General features: G+C 25.8%; 1 protein-coding gene across 2 annotated transcripts in view; it reads right to left on the reverse strand.

The window, feature by feature from the left end:
* The window catches only part of LOC129614742 (glutamate receptor 1), a 102,252-nt gene that overhangs the window by 21,781 nt on the left and 68,012 nt on the right, over positions 1–12,459 (reverse strand). For both annotated transcript variants that reach the window (XM_055529591.1, XM_055529590.1), the window contains exon 6: positions 6,873–7,130. In XM_055529591.1, coding sequence (XP_055385566.1) covers positions 6,873–7,130 — 258 coding nt within the window. The remainder of the gene's footprint in view (positions 1–6,872; positions 7,131–12,459) is intronic.

Genomic DNA, 12,459 nt, shown 5'->3' on the forward strand with positions numbered 1-12,459 from the left:
GTACTCCTGAAGTAGGGTGATAGAAGGATAGATTAGATGAAGAAAAAAATATGCGGGATATTGCATTTTTCGTTCTTGTTATCGCTTCCTGGAACCTTTTTTTTACATTTTGCTGCCCTGCAATTCGGTAGTGTTGTGAGGGATATGTTCAGTTAGCGGTAAACTCAACACGGTGAACTCATTTTAAGTCCGATTAATTTTTCTTTTAAACAAATCTTCATTAAAGTCAAAGACGGTCTTAGTTTGCGGCGTATTTAAGTGTAAAATTGAAACTTTGTAAAGATTTCCAACTACATTTCTATTAGCCTTTATTTACTCCCTTCACATTTCTCACTTTTTTTATGTTTGACATACGGTACGCAGATTATTTGATATTCATTTTGATATCAAATGTTTGGCAGGAATATCATGTCAACAGATCGGAAATATAAAATATTAGTCATACAATCAAATTTTGTGGACACTGTGTACATATAAATTAAATTTATAACATTATGTTTGTGACAATAAAAGAATGCTATTAATTTGATTATACAAAACTCTACACACACAATATACATCCAAATATATACAAACAAGTGTGACATTAAAATAGGTTTAGTCATAGCGTATAACATTTATAAAGTATTCCATTGCAATATAATACAAGTACCTATATAATATACTAGTATACATATATAATATTTAAATATCCTTATAAATTGGAATTAGTTTAAAAAAAAAATTTCCTTTTTCTTACATTATTTTATTTTTTTTATTCGGTATTAGTTAAGGATTCGATATATATTTTGAAGGGCTGTCAGTTGATTGGTTATTATATATATGAGAGAAGAACAACAACTTTTCATGCTGTGACAAATGTAAAAAAAAAAAAAACAAGAAACTGTAGGTGGTGTTTGTTTCCTCTGGAGAATTCATCAAAATTGACTTTAGCTTGTTTAAAAAAAGATTTTATTACTTATGTACACAAAATAAATATTGTAAAAAAAAGCAGAAAAAATCTTATAATACAGAAGAAGAGAAAAGGATTATTAAAAGGATATTTTTTTCTTATATTTTAAAAGAAAAATGTTATAAAAAGAAGAACAGGAAAACGAACAAATAAATTTTAAAGTAAAAGAAAAGCAATACGTCGTCTCTTGTTAACAACATGAAAGTATTAAAGAAAAAATTTTATTCTCTTTCTCTCCATATTTGTACATTCACTTTAGAGTATTTAAGTAGAGAAAACAAAAACAAAAAATTTTATTTATTTTCTCTTTAAAATTTTTAAAGTTTTTAATATTTTGTTTTCTAAATAAATACCCCAATTTTTGTATAATTAAAGTCTAATTTCTAGCAATTTCTTTCATTTTTAATTTTGTTAGGAATTGAAAATCTACTCTTGGCATTTAATAAATTTTCTTAACCTACAAAACACTTTAAAATGTTGAGGATTTTTGCTTTCTACTTTAAATTAAGAGTAGAGTTATTATTAGTTCATATTTTTTTTAGTAAATTATAGGGCATTTTAGAATTTATATTGCTAGTTAGAATAATAGTTATAAATATCAGTTGTATTTGTAAGTTTTTTTTATAATAAAGTTGGTAAGTGTTATAAATAAAGTTGGGCCAAATCAATGGTTTTTAAAGTAGCACTTTTCTCTCCAACAAGATAAAAAATTCTGCTTTCAAAAACAATCTGGACATTAACATTGTGTATATAGCTTATAATGACAAAAGGAAAGTTTTGTTATTATACAATAGAACTACTGTTTTTGAGGGCTGGAGTGAGTATTAACTTAATTCATTGAAAATAGCGCCACTCAAGAAAAAGCATTTCTATTATGTAATTACAAAAATTGCCTTCTTTATACACCTACAAACTATTGCATTATTTATCTCCTTCATTCATATTCCAAAATATTTCAAATATCGCATACACTTAGGACGTTTAAAAAAAAATATGTATATGTAATTGAAGTACGCGGTAATATAAAGCTCGAATTTAAGGGTAAATTGCGTGAGTTAACAGAAAAAATTATATTTTTTGATCGAATGACATTTTCTGCATTTATAGTAATTTGGAAAAACTTGCAATTTCGGTTATATAAGGTTCCGAAAATTTAAATTTTAAAAATTTCGTGAGCCCAGAATTTAAGAGTAACAGGAGGTGGAGAAAAATTTTCTTTTAACGGAATGAACTATTTATGAGTGTGTGAAAGCTGCAATATTTTCAGATCACTAAAACATACGGTCTAGAAAAAAATTTGAAAAAAAACTGTTTTAATATTCAATTATGCTGTGCTACGGTAGCAATCAGCCGAAACTTTTTTTTGTTCACAAAATTTGCAAAGTGCTTGTGGTATCGTTAAGGAGGGGGTGGTAGTTCTTATAGAGAGGGGGTGGAAGATACGTAACAATTTTCTTTTCTTCAGCTTTCTATTATCAAAGGTGCGGAAGTTTTGTAAATGTGTTCATGGATGGACCGGAGAACAGACGGATGGACAGAGTTAAACTAATAAGCATTTTATTTCTAATTTTTCTGGAAAAATGCTAAAAAAGTAAATATTGCATATATTTAGGCTTTATTGTATAAGATTCAAGTATACCAATCATATAGAATTTATATATTTTTATATTTTTATAATAGAAAATAATAAAAATGGAGAATATACTCTTATAGATTCTTTCTTGAAGTTTCTCAGTGCTTTATAGAAAAATATTGTATACCACATTAGTTATGTTGTAAAATTTATTTCACAAGGATAATATTTCTGTAGATTTTTTACTTTTTTTTTATAGAGAAACCAAAATGAAGGATGTGAGTTTATTTTATTAAAGAGTTTTTATAATATATTTTTCAATGTAACTTTTTTTACTCATTGTATTTACATATATGTATATAGGTAATAAGTGATATACGTGTATATGCAATATTATTTTTACAATATATATATATACATACATGAACTTAAAAATGAAAAATAAATCAAAAATTTTTAGAAAGTTTATATATTTTATTAAAAAAAAAGAAAACCAAAAAAAAACCAAAATTGTGTACGACTTTGAAGGCAGAGATTGAGGAAGAGGAAAGGAATAAAAGGGACAAAGATATTGTACCTACAATGGGATCTTATGAAAAATATATTGTATACATTGCTTGTTGTATATATATGTATTTTCGAATAATTTAGTTACGGTAATATTCGACATAGTGTTGATAAAGTATAACCGAATTTTATAAAATACGAAATTTTTGTTATGGTAGCTGGTAGCTTTACAAAATTTTTATTAGAATAATTGATTCTGTCGCTTGAGATTCAATAGAGAGAATATTTTATAAATACAGTTAGGTTTCTAATTTATTATATCAAGTGCGTATAAAGATACATAAATATTTATTTACTAAATAGCAATATGTGTTATACAATGTGTATTTTGTTTTGTGACATTTATTAAATTATGAAGTACAAATAAAACTTCAGTTGTTGGGAGTTCTCTTTCCACAACTGAATTAGTTTTTTTTTTCGAAATTAATGGTGATGTTTGTGTAAATTATTTTCCAACCACTCTTTAATACATTTTTTTATTTGTTTGTTTGTGTCATTAAAATAAATATAATATCGTAAAATAAATAGAAAAAATGGAACTGTTAATAGAAATTATTTATTATTAAGAAAACTAGTGATTATTTTTTAAATGGAAACCTAGTAATTGAGTTTAATTTCTTAAAATTTTGCATTCAATAGAATGTACTGGATCCTGTCATTTGTAAGAAATATTAGAGATTTGATTTATTCTGATTAAAATTTAAAAATAAATTACGAGAGTATTAAAATACTAATAATCAATGAATCTGATATTATACTATTCCGCCGGCTAAAATAGATTTTTCTTGTACGTAAAATTTTGTATTGTTGAGCTAAGGACATCATTAGATTAACGTAAACTGTGTTTTCATTCACGAAAAAACCTTGGCACTCCGATTCCAACCAGGCAAATTTGAAGATATGAAGGCAGAATATAGGAGGGGTACTCTATCCACTTCTACATAGATGGATCTAAGCTGAATAATAGGGTTAGGGAGGAATCTATACCCTATGCACCACTGCAACATGTCTTTGAGACGGAAATCATCGCAATAAACGTGATATCATGTAGAGGTATTAGCATTTTCACAGAGAGTCGCGCTTAAGGGCGTTGAAAACATAGACGTCTACTAAATCGGTCCGGGATTGTGGAAACTATGGATATCGGATCAACTCGCGAGACATGAAACGACTCTTACTAAAAACGATTTTCTGTGAGTACGTTCAAGCTATTGCTACACAATGCTATTTAATACGCAAACCAATAACAATTTGCATAAAGAAATGGTTTGACATGCGGCGCGACCAGACAATGGTGGATTCAGTTAGATATATGTCGCATGCTTGATTTAGTTCCTTTTTTTTGGGAAGACACCTGAACTATTATAAGTGGGATTTTTCTGGTTTGCAAACATAAAAACAGGATGGTAATTAACGATCTCTGCATTTTTAAGGAAGAGTTATGAATTCAAAATGATTTTGTCAAAGTCAAAATTTTGGCACATACGCCAAATCAATTTTCATCTAATAATTTTGCTGTTTACCTAAAATAATTTATTTTAATATCAAAAATATTTCTAAATTTCCTATACATATGTATAATATGTATGTACATACACACGTACATTGCATATATGCAAAGTAAATCTTGTGTAGGAGTAATTTATTAAAGAGTTTTTCTGATTTATATTTTTCGTAAATATTTAGTAACGAATCTGTTGCTAAGATTTTTTTATTTTCAACTTCAAGTACATAAAATTTTATATAAAAAGCTTAAATTTCTTTTCGGTTGGTGAAACATACCATACATACCATGTATACTCTTACCACATAATTTTTTTGTATATTGAATTTCATATACAGGAAAGTTTGGTTTTTTTTATATACTTTTTTCAAACTAAATTTAATTTTCAACTTTATAATTTAGTAATTTTATTTTTCATATATGAAATAAGAAAATTTTATGTTGAAAATTTTATAATTTTATAAGTAGACTAAAATGTATAATTGAGGATGAATTAAATTAATTTTTTTATAATTTAATATAGAAAATATAATCGTTATAATTATGAATGTATGTTCAATTTTATATATGTACATATATGGTTATTGTATAAGATGCATAATTTGTGATTTATATATGCAATATTGTATGGGTTTCAGTTAATATTTTGAGTAATAATCCATCAGGATTTGACAGAGTTTTAAATTTTAAAAGAAAAATGGGACTGTTTTGTATTTGATAAGTTTGGTTATGAGATTTGAAATTTTAAAAGAAATAAATTTTTTTAAATTTCATTAAAAGGGGCAATTCTTTGAAGTATTTCAACTAAAGGCAATAATTATCGTCTATTTATAAATTTCTTCTACACTATATTACTTATGAACTTATCAATTTTAATTCTTAAAGCTATTATAGCCCTTAATTCATTTAAGATTTTTTTAGAATGAAAATTAAAAATTTTTCAAATTAAATAATTGAATTGGGAAATGATCTATAAAAAATAAATAAAATAAAAATAATTTCTAAATATTTTAAAATATTAAAATTTTTTCTTTAATAAATAAAAGGAAACAGTTTGAGTCCAGTCATGTTCAGCACATATAGTGGTTATACTTAATAACCTATATTATTATTTGCCAAAATTTTCATAAATGATTTTTGGCATTTAAAAATTTTAGATTTAATATTTTGGTAAAAATCTTTAAAAATAACCTTGTATAATGAAATGTAGGTAATTACTTTGTATATATATATGGCCCCTTAACTCTATTAAATATTGAAAAAACAAAAAACAAATATTACATATTAAATATCATTTCTGAGAATTGAGTTTCTTAAGTTTGTCATAAGCATTTTAAGTACATGCTCTCCATAACAAAAATATGGAAAAAAAAAACTCAACATAAGAAAATATCAAAATTATGGAAATATTTTTTTCTTGGAAAACCCTGGCGATTATTTGAAAATGTCTCCTGTGGTATCCATTTTAATTTATATTTTTATGTATATATATATATATTTGTTGTTTTTAAGGATATTTATTTTTAAAATTAAATTTCTCAATATTGTTTTCCCCTTTTATTAATGCTTTTCCAAAATATTTTTGAAAAAAAGTGGCTATTAGTTTCAGTCTGTCTGCCCGTGGTCATGTTTTTAAAATTTCTACACCTTGAAAGATATCTATTTAGATATCTTTACTAGAAACTTATTTCCGCAGAAGAAAATGTTTACGCCCCCCCACCCCTTCCAAAAAGTAAAAGCTCCTTTATTTTGTTTGAAGAAATTTTTTTTTAGCTTTCAAGATATCGCCTCTTAAAATTTGTAAAATTTGAATTTTTAGTGCCTTATATTTCCGAAACTGCAAGCTTTTTCAAATTTCTATAAATGCAAAAAGCTAACGGTAAATTCCATTTCATTAAAAAATGTGATTATTTTTGTTTGCTCACGCAATTAACCCTTAAATTCAAGAATTATATTAACGCCTCATTAAGTTTTTCTCTGTCTTCTATCAAAGGGTCAGACATTTTGGGTGAGTAATGTATGCAATATACATTGCTCATCCTAAATGTATGCAATTTTTTAAATATATTCGTATTTGAATAAATGTAATACTAATAATGAAGTAAATAGCTAGATTGTTTTTAAAAACAGTATTTTCACTTGTTGAAGGAAAAAGTGTTACATTACATACCACTTGTTCGACCCAACTTTATTTTTCTTGCCATAACTACAAAATTTATTAAATATATTTTAATATCGTAATATAAAATTAAAAACCAAAATAAAAAGAAACATACTTTTCTAAGGTAACGTGATATTTTATCACCATGTTCCCATGGATTAACCCATCCTTTTGATAAATTACAATCCAATGGTCGGCCAGAATTTCCACTTCCAACATTATTATTACCATTTAATGTGCTATTAATTGTACCATTTAAGGGTTGTCCACGACGTTGTACGTTATTCCGGAATTGATCTGGTTTTTTTCTTAAAATTTTATTAAATGCTTCAACCAAAACGAATACTGCATCATACATTAAAGCTGCTTGTGCCTAAATAAGAAAATAAAATTAAAATAAGAAAGAAAAAGAAAATCGATTAATACACGTTTATACATGCAGAAAAATATAAAAAAAAAATATAAACAAGAAGGACACAAAATTTATTTTTTTATTTATTTTTTTTCATGTAAAATGATGGTTAGTCAGTTTGACGCTGGTATTTATAAATGTTGATGAAAAGTTAATGGATGAGTTGAAACGAACGGAAATTGAAAAAAAAGACAACAACAACCAGAGAAGAGAAGAATATAAAAATATTGTTTAGTTAGACAAGACAAGAAAAAGATATGGAAACGAGGCGAAGAAACAGTGAAAGAGAGAGAGAGAGAGAGGAAAAATAAGTATATGACCGGAATAGAGAAGTAATATTTGAATAATTTGTTTTCATGTGTTCTTTGAATAAATTTTCTGTTAGTCATTATTCCAGTCGATTTGAAAAGGGTTTCATTTGATGAACTTGGACATTGGATGTATCGTATGTAGATTACGGGAGTATGTTGTAATGCAATGATACAAAAAATTTTTTCGATTTCTATACTTGTTATACACATACCCTATATAGACAAATTATATTTTATTTTATTTATATTCTCTAACCCATTATAAAATATATTTTGTATCCGTAAAATATAAATTAAAGTATTATATAACATCCTCAATTTTCCCATATTATTCAAGAAGAATCGATTATAAAATATAGGAATAAAGATATTTACTTTTATTTTTCTGTTTATTTTTGTACCATACATACATCTTTGTATGTAAATATATAAAAAATCGAAATATATGTAAAATGAGAAAAAAATGGGTATAAAAACGAAAAGAAAAACATAAAAATTTGCTTAGGGATCAAGGGATGAAATTATTTTCATCTTTTCTTCTGGTCATTCATTTCCTTATTTAAAATGAATGAAAAAGCTAAAAAGTTAATTTTAATAAAAATCAAAATCACAGTACCTATATGATTTGCTAGGATATTTTTATCCTGTTTAAAAACAAATATTAATCGAAAAATATCGAGAACCTTGTATAAAGAAAAAAAAAGAAATATTGTCGGAGTAATATGGGTAGGGTTCGGTGATTCTATTTCCCGCTGATTTGATTTTTTGCAGGGATTCGAGGAATTTCAAAACCCGAAAACACGGGGAAAGATTGATAATTCACTCAATTTTTGTTAAAAATGAAAACTCCTCTCAATGCTGCTCTTTCTCGTTTCAATTAATGTGTGCGCTTTTTGTGCATATTTGTGGCTCAATTATAAAGCATTCTATAAAATTAATTGTGAATAAATTGTGAAATTCTATATGGAACAAAACTATATTGCTGTTTTGCAGTTTAACGAGGTAAAGTTTTACAATTAATTTTTCATTCTCTTTAATACAACTGTTTTTCTCTTTCTTATAGTTCTCGCCAATTGGAGGGTGCAATAAACTTGTATGCGGTAAATATAATTGTTTTAATAATTTCGTCAAAATAAAATTTTAAGTGTATAAGTTGAAAAAGCCGTACACCTCGAGTTACAATAGATAGGGCCGATGCCACGACGGTTGTTGACCTACATAAAAATCGAAAACATAATGTATGTAATTCTATTCTTTTTCAACAAAATACAAGTTCTATGGATTTTTCTATTACGCAAATAATACCTAAATTATAATACGTTTGAGCATCCATAATATTATATAATAAGAGTTTTCGCTTGATTCTAAACAGAGTATTTTACTACTTTTTAGTAATGTCTCTTCCGGTACTCAACTACGTCAGAAAAAGCTTCGATAATTAAATTATTAACAGCAATGACTCTTGAATTTTTATTGATTTTAATTAGTTTGTAAACTTGGAATTTTTATTTGCAATTCTGAAAATTTATTCTAACCATAACTGACTGGTATAATTCACATTGGTAGTTTATCACTCAGCAATGAATTTTCATGTACAAATTATAATTGGAACAAGTATAAAATTGGCTACTGTTTTGAATTGCAAAAACGGCAACTCTTATTATAATATGTAAGAAAATGAAGTGAATGAGTATAATAGTGATGAGTATTATAGTTTCTCTTTTATTTGTTTCAATCTCATGTATTGCCAATTTTTTTTCTAATATTATACTATGTACATAAACCATAATATAATTTAGATACTATTTATGTATTAGCACATATATAGTTACTACTTTAGTATTTGTAATATAACTATGTAGAATACGTTTGTTCAATCACATATAAAATTTAGAGAATAAGAGAATTTTTCTCATAAGATTGAAGAAATGTGTATGTGTATATTTCTATATGCAGTTAAATCATAAGTATATGAGCACAGAGAATTATGATTTTTAGAATATTTTTGATTTGTTTTTGTTATGTTTGTTATTTTGGTTTTTTGCTTATATGACCTAAAAAAAGGAAAAACGAATCATTTATATAATTTTTTTATACTTGTTTCTCTTTTTCTTTTTTCTGTGTAAATTCTATACATACATAAATGTATTATATTAATAAAATATTCATAGAATATAGGTACAATATTTATTTATAAAAATACACACACACACACAAACACACACACTTATTTCCGACTCGATTAAATTTTCAGTTTTTTTGTTTTGAGTGATTTTTGGTATGCTTGTAATTTTAAAGGGGGATGTTTTGATTTTTAGTTTTTTTTTATATGCCCGTATAAAAGTATGTTTAAAGGGTATTATAAATTTTCCTTAGCGGTCGTAACGACAAGAAATAGTGGTCTGAGATATAAACTCAAGTATATGTTTTTTATCAGGGTCGAATTTTGAGTCGATTTAACCATTACTTTTTATCTGTTCCAACGATAACTCCAAAACTATAATTGAGCTAAGCTCACCAAAATTTCACAAGTGACTTAGAATAATTAATGCCGGAACGCTTTTTAAATTGGATGTGATTGAGGCAGTAGTCCGGGTAGCTACGCTACAACTTGAAAAATTATTTGTTTATAAGTCATAAATTAATATAATAATACAGCAACTATTATTCCCGCGAGCACGTTCATTCGAATGATACTATAAATTCGGCACTCCGTGATATATCTTATGAATTTCCCGAGTAAAACAAAATATTCCTTGTTCAGCAAAGCCAGTATAATTAAAGTCATAGTCTGCACCACAGTAAAATGTCTATAGTACATTTGTTCGCCAAAAGGATAATAAATTCGTACGGATATCACAAAGTTGACATGATCAACTCTATTTTTTCTTGTTTTTTTTTGGAATAAATCATCACTCGTAAAAACATAAAAATCTTTTGTGAATTTTTGAAAAAATAAGGAAAATTTTGTATTTATATTTTTTGATTTAATTTAATTTAATGTTTATTTTATATGGATTTGATTTTGTATAACTATTTTGAAAATTTTTTTCTTTTTTGGGTCTGACTTAAAGTATTATTATAATTATAAATTCTATACAAACATTATTATTTATTATGTCATACGTATATAATGTACTTGTATGTCAATAAAAGCATGTGTTTTGTATATACGAGTATGATTCTTATGATGGATGTTTTAGTATATATTTAATGTGATTATGGAAAAGATTTTTTCAAATATAAATTCATAGTTGTACAAAAGTTATTGAAAATATGCACATTTTTGCTTCATTAATATGCAATTTTAATGTCAAAGATGTTATATGTAGTACACTTGAATTATGTATGTTATATGAAGTGCATTTGGAATTTAGAAATTGGAATACATAGAATATTTAAAGTAAAATGGGAAATTAAATAAAAATATTTTAAGTTTTAATGTTGACAAACATTACTTTCAAAAAAATAAATTGAAAAATTTTTTTTTTATCATTTTAACTGAGCGGGTCCATAATGGATCAATAAATGGTCAAAAATGGAGCGCGTCGATAAATGGTGTAATATTATTTCTCTAGAAGAAAGTTTTTCCCAATCTCTCCACTTATCTTCAAATATTATACCCTCTCCACAAAGTTGGAAATATACCAATTAATTCTTTAAGAAAATTTTTTGATGTTTTTATCTATTATATTGCATTCAGTAAGGGTAACTACATCCCGTGATAGGGAAACGAAAATAAATTATTTTCGAATAGATGTTGCTGAGTGTGTGCTCTTGTATAGTTCAATTTCAGATGAACAGATTTTCATGAAAATTGATTGATCAATAAATTCACTTGAAATTTTTCCTTCTCAGAGAATTCGGGTATTCTACCCTAAAATTAAACTTTTCTAAATGCCAAATTTCCATATTTCTACATATGCTAGCTAAAATATTGCTATCGTACTTAAAATTTGAAAGAAGTGCTTAAAGGACATTTCCAATTATCTTGTGTTTTTGTCAAACACTGTCAAACCAAAAAAAAAAAAAATTTTGTTGTCGGTTATTTGCTGACTACATCATATTTTTTGTTTTCGTTTCCTAGTGCAACCACAAACACAGACTTTTAAATGTGATCTTTTGAAAGTCTACAATTAAAATGATTTGCAAATAATCTATAATCAAAAGTTTATTAAAATCCTATAGAGTGCATAAATTTCGCCTTAATTAACAACTATTTTACTGTGTGCACTTCAAATACAAACAGAGATTCTAAACATTAGAAATAATAAATTTTTTTTTTATTACAAAATTTCAAAAATTTTATAAAAATTTTTAGAAGAGTTTTGTAATCATTGCGAAAAATTCGTTTGCACTTTTTATTTTTCTAAAGTGAATATCCTGGTGCTTATGCTACATAAAATTTAAAATAAAAAAATAAACTAAACTGAAATCGAAACTTTTTAATTTAATTAAAAGTTTTATTTTTTTTCAGTAAACAATTTTTTCCGTAGTTGCTCAGGAATTTTCCTTTTTTTCATTTGTATAGAAACTAAACTAACATTTTTATTTTATTCTGATGAATAAAATTTAATAGAATGCTTTTATTAGTATTTTTTTTTCAAATTTCTAGTAATTACGGGTTTATTAATTAAAAAATTATTTAGGTAGCGTAGTTGAATAAAATAAGTACTTTTAAAAAAAAAAATAAGTCGCTTAAAGGTATGGTTTGCAAAATAGCACGTTTCCTTCGAAAAGTTCAAATACAGAAATTGTCACTGGTGGTTCCAACAAAAAATACATGCTTAGTTATAATATAGTTTTGCATAAATTTAGGAGAAATATTAAAAGTGAAGTATAAAAATTTTTATTTTAACATAAAGATTGTGTCGTACTACTGATTAATTTACTGACTGAAGCTCGATGGAGCAGCTAATGAACCGAAAACTGGCATTTCACAATTTCGGAAGCCGAGCGAAACTTAAATATTTTGTTTT

The sequence above is a fragment of the Condylostylus longicornis genome, unplaced genomic scaffold, assembly GCF_029603195.1.
Source record: "Condylostylus longicornis isolate FDR11 unplaced genomic scaffold, ASM2960319v2 ptg000119l, whole genome shotgun sequence".
Classification (NCBI taxonomy): Eukaryota; Metazoa; Arthropoda; class Insecta; order Diptera; family Dolichopodidae; genus Condylostylus; species Condylostylus longicornis.